Here is a 15,983-nt window from a genome sequence, read left to right as displayed (position 1 = left end):
CTCTCTCAAAAACATCAAATGTTACTTGTTAAGAATCTGTATATGATAATGTCTGTTGAACAAACAGGTATTGCTAGCTAAGCGGAAGCAAGGTGCACTCCAACAAGTGGCGAGTGGTAGACCAACTTGAATGGTGGCTGGTACATAAGTGAAGAGTGCCCCTTCCCACCCCGCAGCATCTCTCTCGGATTCACACAAATAAATTGGTACCTCAAGCAAACTATGATACTTAGCTTGAAATCAACTGGAATGTTCAAGCAAATTATAGAAAAAAAACCCGATCTAAATCAGTTAAGTAGTACTCTTGTGAAAAGAGGGCAGACATACAGATGTTGGATTTTATATTATATATAGATATTATATATATATATATATATAGATATTATATATATAGATATATATAGATATACACTCACCTAAAGGATTATTAGGAACACCATACTAATACGGTGTTTGACCCCCTTTCGCCTTCAGAACTGCCTTAATTCTACGTGGCATTGATTTAACAAGGTGCTGAAAGCATTCTTTAGAAATGTTGACCCATATTGATAGGATAGCATCTTGCAGTTGATGGAGATTTGTGGGATGCACATCCAGGGCACAAAGCTCCCGTTCCACCACATCCCAAAGATGCTCTGTTGGGTTGAGATCTGGTGACTGTGGGGGCCATTTTAGTACAGTGAACTCATTGTCATGTTCAAGAAACCAATTTGAAATGATTCGAGCTTTGTGACATCGTGCATTATCCTGCTGGAAGTAGCCATCAGAGGATGGGTACATGGTGGTCATGAAGGGATGGACATGGTCAGAAACAATGCTCAGGTAGCCCGTGGCATTTAAACGATGCCCAATTGGCACTAAGGGGCATAAAGTGTGCCAAGATAACATCCCCCACACCATTACACCACCACCACCAGCCTGCACAGTGGTAACAAGGCATGATGGAGCCATGTTCTCATTCTGTTTACGCCAAATTCTGACTCTATCATTTGAATGTCTCAACAGAAATCGAGACTCATCAGACCAGGCAACATTTTTCCAGTCTTCAACTGTCCAATTTTGGTGAGCTTGTGCAAATTGTAGCCTTTTTTTCCTATTCGTAGTGGAAATGAGTGGTACCTGGTGGAGTCTTCTGCTGTTGTAGCCCATCCGCCTCAAGGTTGTGCGTGTTGTGGCTTTACAAATGCTTTGCTGCATACCTCGGTTGTAATGAGTGGTTATTTCAGTCAAAGTTGCTCTTCTATCAGCTTGAATCAGTTGGCCCATTCTCCTATGACCTCTAGCATCAAAAAGGCATTTTCGCCCACAGGACTGCCGCATACTGGATGTTTTTCCCTTTTCACACCATTCTTTGTAAACTCTAGAAATGGTTGTGCGTGAAAATCACAGTAACTGAGCAGATTGTGAAATACTCAGACCGGCCCATCTAGCACCAACAACCATGCCACGCTCAAAATTGCTTAAATCACTTTCTTTCCCATTCTGATATTCCGTTTGGAGTTCAGGAGATTGTCTTGACCAGGACCACACCCCTAAATGCATTGAAGCAACTGCCATGTGATTGGTTGATTAGATAATTGCATTAATGAGAAATTGAACAGGTGTTCCTAATAATCCTTTAGGTGAGTGTAGATATTATATATATATAGATATATATTGTCACACATGTGCGATTAGGAGGCAGTCAAAGAGCCTAAAGGTAAGTGAAACATCGCGAGATAGAGGGTTGTCACGTGGTACTTACCTGAATCTCTTTTGCTCAACAGAAAACTTGAAGAAAAATAATTCCTCCACTTCCAGGATTCCAAAATGGCCGCGACGACGTCACTTCCGGCCCACCATGATGACATCACTTCCGGCTCCATCAATCCACCTTACTTCCGTCCCATCATGATGACGTTGTTTCCGGTTCCTGTTTTCAACGTCACTTCTTGCCAACCATTTCCTGTCCCATAATCCTTCTCTGTATAAAGTCGGCATTTTGACTCAAGAAATCTGTTCATTGTTTTGTTCTGAGACTTTGAATCATTCTTTTCTTTAATTGTCTGGACGACAATATATGGGGACGGTCCCCAAAACTTTGTTTTGTGTTGAGAAAGATTCTTTTGAAGAAGAATAACCATCACAATTGGCGTAGTCGGCAGGATTGTTCTTTGTTTGTTTAAAGATGTCGGACGAACAGGACCTGAACACCGTTCTGAGCACCATCATGGGCGATCTGCAAACCCTGAAGATACAGATGGGTGAGACAAGGACCCAAGTAGCAGAAGCCAACGCTCGTGCTGCTGCTGCTGCTGCTGGTTAAGGACGGAGGTCTCTCGGCCACCACCTATTGCTATCGCTACACTAACAGAATCGGACAACATCGAGACATACTTCTTGATTTTCGAGCATACCGCTAAGCGGAACGCATGGCCGAGGTCGGAATGGGCGTACATACTGGCTCCCTACCTGAAGGGAACGGCGCAGAGAGCCTATTATGATCTAACTGAGGAGCAGGCAGCTGATTATGACGCTCTAAAAAAGGAGGTCTTCAAGCGCTACGGCGTATCTCCGGAACAGCAGGCAAGAGAATGGAGGGAGTGGCAGTTCGATCCAGAGAGACCGATAAGAACCCAGGGCTTTGAAGCTTGGGGGAAAGTATGTCGCTGGCTACGCCCGACATTAATAATTCACATAAAATGGCGAGCTTCTAGCATGTGAAACTTTGTGCATGCCCTCCCTGACCATATCGCCCAGCAAGTACGGAAGCATAATTTTGAGGACATGGACTCCTTAATCCAGATCACTGAGCATCACTGGGCGGCTTGCAAATCAGGGATTTTAGAACGGTTCTCCCACCGAACCCAACAGGCACATGGGGCAACTCCTGAGCCCACCCAACAAACTCCCGAGCCTGCCGTCCATAGACGGGACAGAGGTGCCAGTCTTCCCCGCTGTTTCAAGTGTGGGGAGATTGGACATCTGTCCCCTAACTGTACCATCGAGCCCATGGATTGCTCATTAGTTAAGGGAGAAAGGTATTGTGCCACTGTGACAAATCCTTTATCTCTTCCATATATAGGTGCAGTTATTATAAATGGCAGGAAGGTAAGAGCAATTTTTGATTCCGGGAGTAACATTTCCATTGTTGCCACCTGTTTCGTTTTACCGCAACAGTGGACTAGGATAAAACTAGTCTAAAATGTATTCGTGGGGATATCCGGTATTATAAAACGGCCAGATGTGTGGTATCAGTAAATCATCACCTAACGAGCATGGCCATGGCTGTAATACTGGATCCCCCTTTTCCAGTTATATTGGGTAGAGACTGGAATAAAATTACCAGCGGTAATAACGTAACTGTACCTAAGAAACATTTAGGCTTAGTAATGGAGAATACTGCTCCGACTGCCTCCACGTCATGTCCCACAGTAGCACGGACCCATGCGGGTACCCAATGTGAAGAATTTGATGTCCCATCGACCTCTGCGGGAACTAGTGCAGTTAACGCAGATGACGTGGAGACAGAAACCACACCCCTTAAGGTCGCACCATCGTCTTTTAAAAGGGAACAATGGAACGATGATTCCTTAAAAAATATTAGGAATGCAGTAGTATCTACCGAGGGTTATACAACCTTGGATCCCATGCCACCAATGCCGTTCTTTGTACTTAAAAATGAATTACTATATAGAGTGGCAGAACACGAGGGAGAAGTGCGAACGTTGTTGTTAATTCCATGCACTTTTTGGTGAAAGGTGTGTGAATTAGCACACGCTCACCTTCTAGGAGCCCACTTAGGCTCCGAAAAAACATTAGAGAGAATAAAGCTCCGATTCTATTGGCCGGGAATTAACGAGGAGGTCCGGCGATTTTGCGCTTCCTGTCCTGAGTGTCAACTTTGCCAGATTCCTAGAAGGACGCGAGCTCCTCTCGTTCCCCTTCCCCTTATTGATATCCCTTTTGAATGAGTCGGTATTGATCTCGTAGGACCATTGGAACCCTCGTTAAAAGGATTCAAATATATTTTGGTGCTAGTAGATTATGCCACTCGCTTTTCGGAAACTGTTCCATTGCGCTCAGCTAATACGAAAAACATCGCACGGTAATTAGTAGGGATATTCGCTCGTGTTGGTATTCCCAAAGAGGTTTTAACGGACCAAGGGACTCCTTTCACATCGGAGACGTTCAGGGAAGTAGCCAAATTACTCCGAATAAAACATCTGAAAACGTCTGTCTATCATCCCCAAACTGACAGGTTGGTAGAGTGTTTCAATCAAACTTTGAAACAGATGTTACGCAAGGTAGTTAATGAGGATGGAAGAAACTGGGATCAGTTGCTTCCTCTCGTTTTGTTTGCTTATCGGGAAGTCCCTCAGACCTCTACTGGTTTCTCTCCCTTTGAATTATTATATGGAAGACAACCCAGAGGGCTTTTGGATATGTTAAAAGAAGGATGGGAAGAGGAGGTCCTCCCAACTTCAAATATTCTTGAATATATCGCGCAATTACGCGATAGATTAGAGAAAATCAGACCTATTCTAAAAGAAAATTTGGAAAAGGCACAAGCAGCGCAGTCACGTTATTATAACCGAAACACCACCATTCGGGAATTTGTCCCGGGTGATCGTGTGATGGTACTCGTCCCAACTTCTCATTCAAAGTTGTTAGCACATTGGCAAGGCCCTTATGAAATTAAAGAAAGAAAAGGTCTCGTTGATTATCTGGTTAAACAACCTAATCGGCGACCTACTGAATGAGTATATCATATTAATTTGCTGAAACCATGGAAGGACAGGGAACTTGATCCCTCGTCCAATCAGCCTTGTTCTGTTTTTATGTCATGTGCCCATCTTAATTTTGGCCCGATTTGACATCCAAACAACGACAAGATCTCGAGGTGACTATCTTGTCTGTCCCTAAAGTTGTGGACGAGATACCGGGATGTACTGCGTTGATTGTTCACGATATTATTACTAACCCTGGAGTGATTGTCAGAGGGAGACCTTATAGGCTCCCGGAGGCAAAGAAAGCATTAGTACAGTTGGAAATTAGACGAATGCTAGAATTAGGGGTTATTGAGGAGAGTCATAGCTCTTGGTCTAGTCCAATTGTCTTAGTTTCTAAACCTGATGGGTCGTGAAGGTTTTGTAATGACTAAATCAGGTCTCTAAATTTGATGCGTATCCCATGCCGCGGGTGGATGATTTACTTGATCGGTTGGGGAACGCTCAATTCCTAACTACTCTTGACATGACGAAAGGGTATTGGTAAATTCCCTTAGCGGACTCCGCCAAAAAAAAAAACGCTTTTAGTACACCCAGTGGACATTGGCAATACAAGGTCCTTCCTTTTGGCTTGCACAGGGCACCAGCTACCTTCCAACGACTGGTAGACACACTGGTAAGGCCCCACAATTCATATAGCGCTGCCTACTTAGATGACGTGGTCATTTATTCGAGCATGTGGAAAGATCATGTATGGCAGGTTAGAACAATACTCTCCAAGCTAGCGTCTTCTGGTCTTCGAATTAATCCGAAGAAATGTTTTATTGGATTAAGAGAAGCCAAATATTTGGGCTACCTAGTAGGAGGGGGTGTTGTTAAACCACAATGTTCCAAAATTGATGCCATTCTTAATTGGCCCCGTCCGATGAATAAGCGGCAGGTACAAGCATTTTTGGGATTGGCAGGTTACTATCGTCGTTTTGTACCACATTTCTCAGAAGTTGCTGTGCCCTTATCTAATTTAACAAGGAAACAAGCACCTTTAAAAGTGGTATGGGATATTTCGGTTGAGAAAGCATTCAGTGACTTGAAATTGGCCCTTACTTCAGCACCTGTTTTAAGATCTCCTGATTTTTCTGTTCCTTTCATCCTCCAGACCAACGCATCGGCCACAGGTTTGGGTGCCGTGCTGAGCCAATGCGTTGATGGTGCTGAACACCCTGTTATGTACCTGAGCCGGAAACTGCTGGACCGGGAGACCAAGTATGCTGCGGTGGGCGAAGCCTTGGCGATTAAGTGGGCTGTCACGTCTTTGAGGTACTACCTACTGGGGCGTGAGTGTACTCTGGTGACGGATCATGCTGCCTTACAGTGGATGTCCCTTCATCGGGAGTCTAACCCTCGCATCACTAGGTGGTTTTTGAATCTTCAGCCTTATCGTTTCAGTGTCATTTCTCGTAAAGGTTCCTTGCAGGCCAACGCAGATGCTCTCTCTCGTGTCCACAACCTCTCGGTGCAGGTCGCCCGACCCGAGGGATCTGGGCTGGGAGGGGGGGGTTTGGTCATGTCACACATGTGCGATTAGGAGGCAGTCAAATAGCCTACAGGTGAGTGAAACATCGCGAGATAGAGGGTTGTCACGTGGTACTTACCTGAATCTCTTTTGCTCAACAGAAAACTTGAAGAAAAATAATTCCTCCACTTCCAGGATTCCAAAATGGCCGCGACGACGTCACTTCCGGCTCCATCAATCCACCTCACTTCCGTCCCATCATGATGACGTTGTTTCCGGATCCTGTTTTCAACGTCAGTTCTTGCCAACCATTTCCTGTCCCATAATCCTTCCCTGTATAAAGTTGCCATTTTGACTCAAGAAATCTGTTCATTGTTTTGTTCTGAGACTTTGAATCGTTTTCTTTAATTGTCTGGACGACAATATATGGGGACGGTTTTGTGTTGAGTAAGATTCTTTTGAAGAAGAATAACCATCACTATATATATATATATATATATATATATATATATAATATATATATATAGATATATATATATATATATATATATATATATATATAGATATATATATATATAGATATATATATATATATATATATATATATATATATATATATATATATATATAGAGAGAGAGAGAGAGAGAGAGAGAAATAGATAGATACTCCTATCATCCTGAAAATGACATCACGTATAAATCTCAGTATTTTAGTTATTCAGAGAGCTGTAATATCACGAATGTAATGGACTCTGTGTTCAGTTGGAGGAAGAGAGCCGGTTTAAGAAGCAAGTAGTGATTCACACACATAGAGCACATAGAAGATCAAATACAAAACAAAGCATTTAACGTGCTACTTTAATTACGATGTGATTTTAGAAACTGGTTAATTAAACAATTTTAAGATGAATTTTATGATGTTCTACTTTAATGACAAAATAAACTACGTGATTAAAGTGGAAATGTCGAGATTGAAGTGGACATTTCGTGCTTTTTCCCCACCGTGTGGCTTTTTTCTCTGTACCCTAATAAGCTTTCATATGACACTCAGACAGTGGGCTTACAACTCGGCTTTCCACAGCGACTTTGATATGTGACTTCTTTTTTATTTCCGGCACTGTGCGATTTTGTGGATGTGAGCTTTCATGTTTCTCCAACACGCTATGCCACTCGATCAACTTCCTTTTGTTGATTATACCACGGCTTATTTGAACAAATAGTATGTTTTTCCTTTGCCTCCACTTGGTATTCGCTGAAATTCTTATGTTTCCCCCCGTGCTTTTCCCATTGTCTTTTCACAGAAGGCTGCGCTTAAGGGCGATTTATATTGATTTGCATGTTCAAATAGGCGTAATTCTGGGAGGATTTGGGGCGTTACATAATGCGCGTGCACGACAAACACACTGCTGATGGCTGTGCCTAAGAGGTCATTAAAGGCCTGAATCTTGGTTTTTATTCAGGGCACTCGCAAACCCAGACACTCAGACTCCTCGCCCCGATCAGAGCCTCCATTGATTCAGCACAGATCACAGCATCATCAGCAAAATGACAGAATCATATATACAGTGGACAGTTGTTGAAGACACCATATAGTAGCACTCAGATACTGCACATTCTGACCAACAAATGTGTTTTGTTGTCAATTAAAAAACATTTGCTCTCCCAGTAATATTATTTTCCAACAGTGTTGTAAGTTTTTACCTGTAGAATGTATTCTTGAGGATGGAATAAATTAGTATGACAGCTAGGAGGCCAACGAATATCACTGTAAGAAGTTCAATGGATACTATTGTTGGGTCTGAATAGAGCCATCTTTTGTCTGCCTTTCCATACTCTTTCCCTGTAAAAATATAAAATATTCTGTTAGGCTAATCATGTCAGATAAAGAACAGCAATAATAACATTCAATGTTTAAAAAGCCAACACAATGTGAGTGAAGCGATCAGACTTTGTCAGATAATTTCACTTTTCAGACAGTTGTTTGCTTGCTGGGGGGGTTGGGTTGGGGGTTCAGAAGAATTCAGTAACCTCACAATATGAAGAAGAAAACAGGAAGATTCTGCTTCTGATTGATAACTGTGCTGCTCACAGCATGCTTCTACATTTAGATAATATTCAAGTTGAGTTCCACCTACCCAATTGCAAGGCAGTGCTTCAGCCATTGGATTTGGGCATCATTCGCACCATGAAAATGTTTTATCGCAAAGGAAATGCTAAGAGAAATTCTCATCAGCATAACTTGTAGACAGGATAATAAAATTGATGTGAAAGAAGCTATTAAAATGACGCAAGTTAAAGAAAGTACTACAGCAAAAGTTCTCAAAGTCAGTCTTGGGGGCCCACTGTGGCTTCAGGTTTTTGCTTCAACCAGATTCATAATCAGTGAGAACTGATAGCACTGATCTCAATTAATTAGCGGGTATTTTTTTCTCTTCTCCTCATTCTACATTAAGAAAGCACAGCAGCATGATTTTTACATTTAAAAGACATTTAGAAATATTTCTGCTTTTGCTATAGTTTTAAATGTTTAACTCACTTTTGTTGCTTTCATTATATTGTACCCTTTCTCTGTGCAGTTTGCTCCCTTCATTGTATCTTATTAATGAAAATTAAAATTGAGCAGGCAGACAACATTGAACCATGAAAGGCTGCAACTACTCTAGCATTAGACCCACTAATTAGAAAACAATGGATTAATTAAACAATTAGAACACCCAGAAAAATAGAATGAACATCAAGATGAAAGTATTGTTAAAAAGAAAAAAAAATACATTATTCCCATATAACTGCGCATATATATATATATATATATATATATATATATATATATATATATATATATATAAATAGGTAAGTGACTATATAGTAATAAATAACAACAACTAATAATGAAATTCAACAGTAGTAAAAAGTAAAATATACATCATATAGAGTAGATCTGAGGGCAGGGGGGCAGCACAGAGTTTAAAGTCCAGATAGCAACCCATTTGGATGCTACAGTATCTTCTGCCAGATGAAAGTAGGCCAAAGAAAACCACTGGAGGAGAGAGAGGAGTTTTTCACAGTACTATAGGTATTATGGATGCGTCAATTTATAAAGATGTCTTTAATGGAGGGCAGAGTGGTCCCAATGATCTTTTCTGCAGTGTGCACTATCTGTTATAGAACCTTAGGGTCAGAAGCACTGCAGTTCCCAAACCAGACAGTTATGCATCTGAACAGAATGCTCTCAATGTTGCCCCTGTAGACTGTGGCGAGAATTGTGCAAGGCAGGCTTGCCGGTTTCTGTAGCAAATGGAAGTAGAGATAATACAGCACCATCTTGACAAAGGAGTTAATTGACCAAGTAGGGTCAATTGCCTATTGTATACCAAAGAATTTAGTGGTCTTGACCAATTCCACCACAAAGACTTTAATACACAGTGGGATATGGACAGCATAAATCTTCCTGAAGTCAACAGTCATATCTTTTTCCTTGTCCAATTTTAAGATGCAAATTGTTCCACTAGCACCAGTCTATCAATTGTCATGTCTCCATTCTGTAAGCTGACTCATTCCCACCATCGCCGATGAGACCCAGAACCGTTGTATCATCCACAAACTTACTGATATTAGAGTTGTATGCAATTACAATTGTGAGTCAGCAGAGTGAACAAAATTGGGATGAAAGCACAGCCATAGGGGTACCAGAGCTCAGCGGGATCAAACTGGAGATGGTGTCTCTCTCTTTTAGGAGGTCCAGGATCCAGTTGCATAGGAAGTGTTGCAGCTTAGTGGTCTAACTTCCCTATGAATTTCTAAGGGAAGATGATGATGAAAGCTGAATTGAGGTAAATGAAAAACACTCTAGCAGAAGTGTCTCTATTGTCCAGATGGGACAGGGGCAGATGAAGAGCAGATGATATGACATCTTAAGCAGAATTGTTTGGACGAAAAGCAAACTGGAGAGGGTCATTGGACTTTGGGAAGTGTTCAAGTGGCTCATGACTTGCCTCTCAAAACACTTCATGATGACGTGTGTGACTGCTATAAGGAGACAGTCACTGAAGCAAGAGACAGGATTTCTTCAGCACGAGTATGATGGTGGTGGTTTTAAATCACTTGGAGATGCTTGCCTGCCATAGGAAAATGTCACCCATAGTTCCCGATTTTCACATATTTTGATAGTCCTCAAGACATTCAGATCATCTATGCACTTGCTAATGTAGCCAGTGACTGATGAAGCAGACTATTCTCAGTTAAACTGATGGCCATAGATGGCAGCTGCTTAAAAATGGCTGAGTCCCTGTGATTAAAACAGTTCTGCAGGGCTGAAATAGTTACCTCTGACCAAACCCTGATCTGTCTGAAAGTTGGTTTGGGCAGTTTGTATAGTGCTCTGTATGCAGGCAGTACTTGAACTAAAACATGATCAGAAAAAACAAGATGTTGGCAGGGTATGGCTTTGTAAGCTACACAAGATTTTGTAAACACGAGGTCTAGATTAATCTGTCCCCTGACTGGAAAGTTCATGTATCTATAAAAGTTAGGGAGAACATTCCTCAGGTTTACTTGATTAAAATCTCCAGCCACAGTAAGAAAATCACCAGGATTTGTGTTTTGTAGCAATCTAACAATTCTGTAAAGTACACTCGGCGCTTCTTTAGAATTAAATTCCAGAGTGATATAAGCAGCCAGCATAAAAATAACAGTAAAGACACGTGACAAATGAAAAATGACAACACTTTACTGTCAGACATTGTAGCACTAGTGAGCAGTGGCTTAATAATAAATAATAATAATAATACATTTTATTTATATAGTGTCTTTCCCATGCTCAAGGCACTTACAGAATATAAAAACGGCAGGGTATACAGTATATAGCATTGTACAAACCAAATAAATGAAGAAGATTACGACAGTGAATTCAGAGAACAAAGAAAAAAAAGCCTAACAGACAGCAGAACTGATGGTCTAGCACACACATACAGGTTACATGAGCATCTTGACACAGAGGTAAACTGAGAGAAGGGTAGTCAAGTCAAGTAAAGCTAAAAGCCTTCCTGAACAGATGAGTTTTGAGTTGTTTTTTAAAAGAATTCATGGAGTCAGCTAACCTGATTACTTTTGGTAGGTCATTCCAGAGTCTGGGCGCTATTCAGCTGAAGGCCCTGTCACCCATGGTGTGTAGATTAGTGTGGGGCACAATAAGATTGCCAGAATCAGAGGACCTTAATGGGCGGGCAGGCACACAGTGTTGGAGAAGTTCACTGACGTAGTTTGGCGTGAGGTTATTTAAGGCTTTGTAGGTTAGCAGGATTTTATATTCGATTCTGTAAAACACATTGAGCCAGTGAAGGCGGAGCAGGATGGGTGTTATGTGCTTGCTGCTGCTGGTTCGAGTGAGGACTCTTGCAACCGAGTTTTGAATAAGCTGGAGCTGTGATAGAAGATTTGAAGGGGCACCTGCCAGCAGCGAGTTACAATAATCAATGCGGGATGTGACTCTACTGCACAGTTTAAGCACAAAATTGTTGTTCACATAAACACAGACTGCCTTGATGTACTTTACTCTGTTGCTAAAGCAACTTTGTCTGCTCAGAAAGTGGTCAGTCCATCCAAATGAATGGCTGTGTTAGGGATCTATGGAGCCACATTTCAGTGAAGGTAAAAATGGAACAGTCTTTCATTTCTCATTGGGTTATCCAGTGAATTCAAAGGTCATCCAGCTTGTTGTCCAGTAAGCAAACAGTTGAAAGCAGGAGAGAAGGGAGAGAGCTGGCCTGGTCATTTTTTTTTTATCTTTTCTGATGTGTACACCAGCTCGTTTACTTCACTTCCATTTCTGTTCACATTGTTTATGGTGGCAGATCTTTCTTTGGGTATCTTGTGTGTGTGTGTGAAGTTTTGTCCTCACTGCCTGGTTTTTGCAGAATGTTTCATAACTTCTGGATATTTTATTTGATCCAAATTAGACAGAACAACTGAAGATAGAAAAATTATAAGCACAGTTTATGGTGTTGATACTGTAGTTCATATAGATTTAATGATTTAAGATCTACACAGTGCCCTCCACTATTATTGGTACCCCTTGTAAAAATTAGTAAGAACGGTTAGAAAAAAAATCACTGTTTGCTGAAGTACCGTCATCAGCACTGAAAAAATGAGAAACATCTGACTTTTAATTGAAGCAAGTTTATTCAAAGAAAAACAAAGCCCTCATCAGGAAATAAATATTTTTAACAAAAACCATGTGTCACAATTGTTGGCACCCCTGCATTTAATATTTTGAACAACCTACCTTTGTCAATATAACAGTACTGAATCTTCTCTTGTAACCTTTTATAAAGTTGGAGAATACAGAGCATGGAATCTGAGACCATTCTTCTTTACATAAAGGGGGACAGCAGCCACAACTCAGACAGCCAGAGTTGGGAGGTGGAGGACGAAGCTTGAGGGAGGAGTGGAGGCAGAAGAGACAAGGAAAGAAAAGTAATTTGAAACTGTAAACAAAGTCTATGAAGTGCTGGGACTTGTGCCTTTGTGTGTCTGGTTAGGTTTCACAATATACATGCAAAAAAATAACAACAGCCCTTGCACTGAACCCTGTGGAACACCACTCTTCACGGCAGCCATTTTGAAAGGGTTTCTTGCACCATAGCACTCTGCTTCCTGTGTCTAAGCCAATTTTGTTTCGAAGTCGAAGCGCAATGTAGCGAGGGATTACTGTATATGATTTAGATAGGAACATATGTAACAAGGTGGTTAATTTTGCAGATGATATCAAGATAGGTGTATTAGCAGATAACTTGGAATCCATTATACTGTATAATTTCAGTAGGACTTGGATAGCATACAGGCTTGGGCAGATTTGTGGCAGATGAAATTTAATGTCAGTAAATATAAAGTATTACACTGGAAATAAAAATGATAGGTTTGAATACACCATGGGCAGTCAGAAAATCGTAAGTACACCTTATGAGGAGGATTCAGGAGTCTTAGTGGACTGTAAACTATCAACTTCCAGACAGTGTTCAGAAGGATTTAAGAAAGCAAACAGAATGTTAGGTTATATAGCACGATGTGTGGAGTACAAGTACAAGGAGGTTATGGTCAAGCTTTACAACGCACTGATGAGCCCTCGTCAGGAGTATTGTGTGCAGTTTTGGTCTCCAGGACCAAAAAGGACTAGCAGCACTAGAAAAAGTCCAGAGAAGAGCAGCTAGGCTGATTCCAGGACTACAGGGGTTGAATTATGAGAAAAGATTAAAAGAGCTGAGCCTACACAGTTTAAACAAATACAGATTAAGAGGTGACATGATTGAAGTGTTTAAAATTATGAAGGGAATTAGTACAGTGGATCGAGACTGGCTCTCTATTATAAAAAAAAAAAAAATCCTGGAGAGAAAGAGTATGGCGACGAGACGTGATCTTATAAGATCACGGAAAAAACTTAAAAGACCAGCGAGACTAAAGAGATTGGCCATGGAGCGTCTCACGGGGACCTTAAACATTAGACTTTGTGCCAAGAGATTGACCCAGGACTGTCTCGCAATGACGTAGAACATGAGATTCTTGCAAGACACGGCCTACTTACAACCAACTAACAGCACGGGCAGTAACACATTCAGTCGTGTTTTGGCTTTGAGCACACACAGATCCAGGGCTCTCAGTGCATATAAAGCGTATAAGGACAATACGTTATAAATGAAACGTAGACGACTAAGCGAAGAAGAAAGCAGCGCAGAGAAAAGAGACTCAAAAGCATTGGAGAGACAAAAAAAAAAAAGAAAAAGAATAATCGAGGTGTAAATTCATAAAATAAGGAAAGTAATTATCAGCCCTGAACAAGTGGAACTGGAAAAAAAGCACATCCAATCCGGACGTTGGCGCTATAAACATGCAGAGCAGGACCAAGTGTTATTGAAACAAAATTAGGATAAAGCGAGGTTAGAAATAAAAGACAGAGTAGAAAACAAAGTAAAACGTCATAAAAAGGTTAAAAAACAAGGGGCTAAACACATGCAGAGCAGGTTAGAGATAATGAAAACTGGAATTCAAAAAACTCGTAGAAACACATGCAGAGAAAGATACAGAATATGAAAGAAGAAAAAAAACGACAGTGTTAAACCAAAGAAAGTAAACATCGCATTAGCGCAAAGAAAGAGAAATTATTACTCGGAGAAATAATGAAAAGGTGAATAGAGATCGAATATATCGACATAGGTGATATGTCATAAGTATGTAAATATTGTAAGGCTTTGAAGTTTAAGTCAAGAGAATTTCAAAAACGGAGTTTACCTCACATGCATTTATTGGTTACTTTGCAAAAAAAATTAACTGCTGATGATGTAGATCGTTTAGTCTGTGCTGAAATTCAAAACAGAGAAACCTATCCTGAATTATGGTACAAAGTCATTAAACACATGTCTCACTGACCTCATTAAAAAGATTCACAATATTGTTTTTACAGAAGTTCTGAAATAAAAGTGAAACTAATGAAATAGCAGCAATTCAAAGAAAAAAAAATTCTTAAAAGTGTGTATCCGGAAAAACAAAAACGGGGGTTGGGCGAGCAAAGCGAGCAGGGGGCAAAGCCCCCTAGTTATTTTAAAATGAGCTCATTAAGAGCACGGGGACACAGTTGGAAACTTGTTAAGGGTAAATTTCACACAAACATTAGGAAGTTTTTCTTTACACAAAGAACGATAGACACTTGGAATAAACTACCAAGTACTGTGATACACAGTAAAATTTTAGGGACTTTCAAAACTCGAATTGATGTTGTTTGGAAAATTAGGTGGCTTCGACCCCTGCTTGCTTCGCTCACCAACCCCCCGGCCTGTGCTACGCGCCAGCCACTTCATGTCTCTGCCACTTGCATATATGGATTTCACTTTCACCAAACAACAAATATTTTAATTCTCACAGATACATCTCTTCATTGGGAAGAAACACTACTTTTACCTGACAGCAATACCAATTAGACAATCTACAAGTCTCCGACTTAGTTTAAATCCAAACAATTCATTCAATCTCTTTTCGCCGTTCCGTTACTTCACCGAGTAATAATTTCCATTTGTTTGCGCGAATGTGATCTTTACTATAATTTTTTTGAGACTTTCGAATTTTAGTACTTTCATTATCTCTAACTTGCTCTGCATGCGTATTCCACCAACATTTTTGAACCTCTTTATGATGTTCTACTTTGTCATCTACTCTTTGTCTTTAATTTCCGGCACCAGCGTGGTTAAGTCTCTTGGCACAAAGTATCCTGTTGCAGGACTTGAAAGCATCTCTCTGAAAAATTCATGTCTCGTCCCAGAATCTATACATATAAAGGAGAGTTGGTATCTGAGAGACTGTGTTTGTGTGTTTGTGGAGGGATGAAGAGTTAAGGCGGGTGGGGGAGTCACGTGATCTTCTCCCCTCCCATTCACGTCATTTCATTCACTTCATTTCGCTCCGAGCTGAGCTCCGCAGCTGATGTGGTCTTGCCGTTCTTTTTCCTTAGTGTTTAGTACTCTCTCCTTTACTGGTTTACTGTTTACTAGACTCAGTACTTACTGAATAGTATTTTTTCCTTTAGTGTTTCTACTTAGTGTTTAGTAGACGAGGTGTGCCGGTGATTCGGCGGTGTTGCGGTTTACTGTTACTTTCTACTTCGTTTTTGTGTTTTTTTACTTTATCTCATTTACTGTTGTTTTTTTACTGTTGTTCCCAGTGGTGTTGCCCTTTTTTACTTTATCTCATTTAGTGTTTGGTAGACTTTTACTTTATCT

The 15,983-nt window shown here is 40.7% G+C and overlaps 1 protein-coding gene across 1 annotated transcript in view; it reads right to left on the bottom strand.

Annotated features, from left to right (window-relative positions):
* ebpl (EBP like) overlaps nt 1-15,983 on the bottom strand; it is a 47,375-nt gene that overhangs the window by 7,843 nt on the left and 23,549 nt on the right. Inside the window, exon 3 of the mRNA XM_039744895.1 lies at nt 7,924-8,062. Coding sequence (XP_039600829.1) covers nt 7,924-8,062 — 139 coding nt within the window. The remainder of the gene's footprint in view (nt 1-7,923; nt 8,063-15,983) is intronic.

Source organism: Polypterus senegalus, chromosome 2, assembly GCF_016835505.1.
Source record: "Polypterus senegalus isolate Bchr_013 chromosome 2, ASM1683550v1, whole genome shotgun sequence".
Classification (NCBI taxonomy): Eukaryota; Metazoa; Chordata; class Cladistia; order Polypteriformes; family Polypteridae; genus Polypterus; species Polypterus senegalus.
The sequence above is the reverse complement of the archived record's forward strand: the minus strand, read 5'-3'. Positions and strand labels throughout refer to the sequence as shown.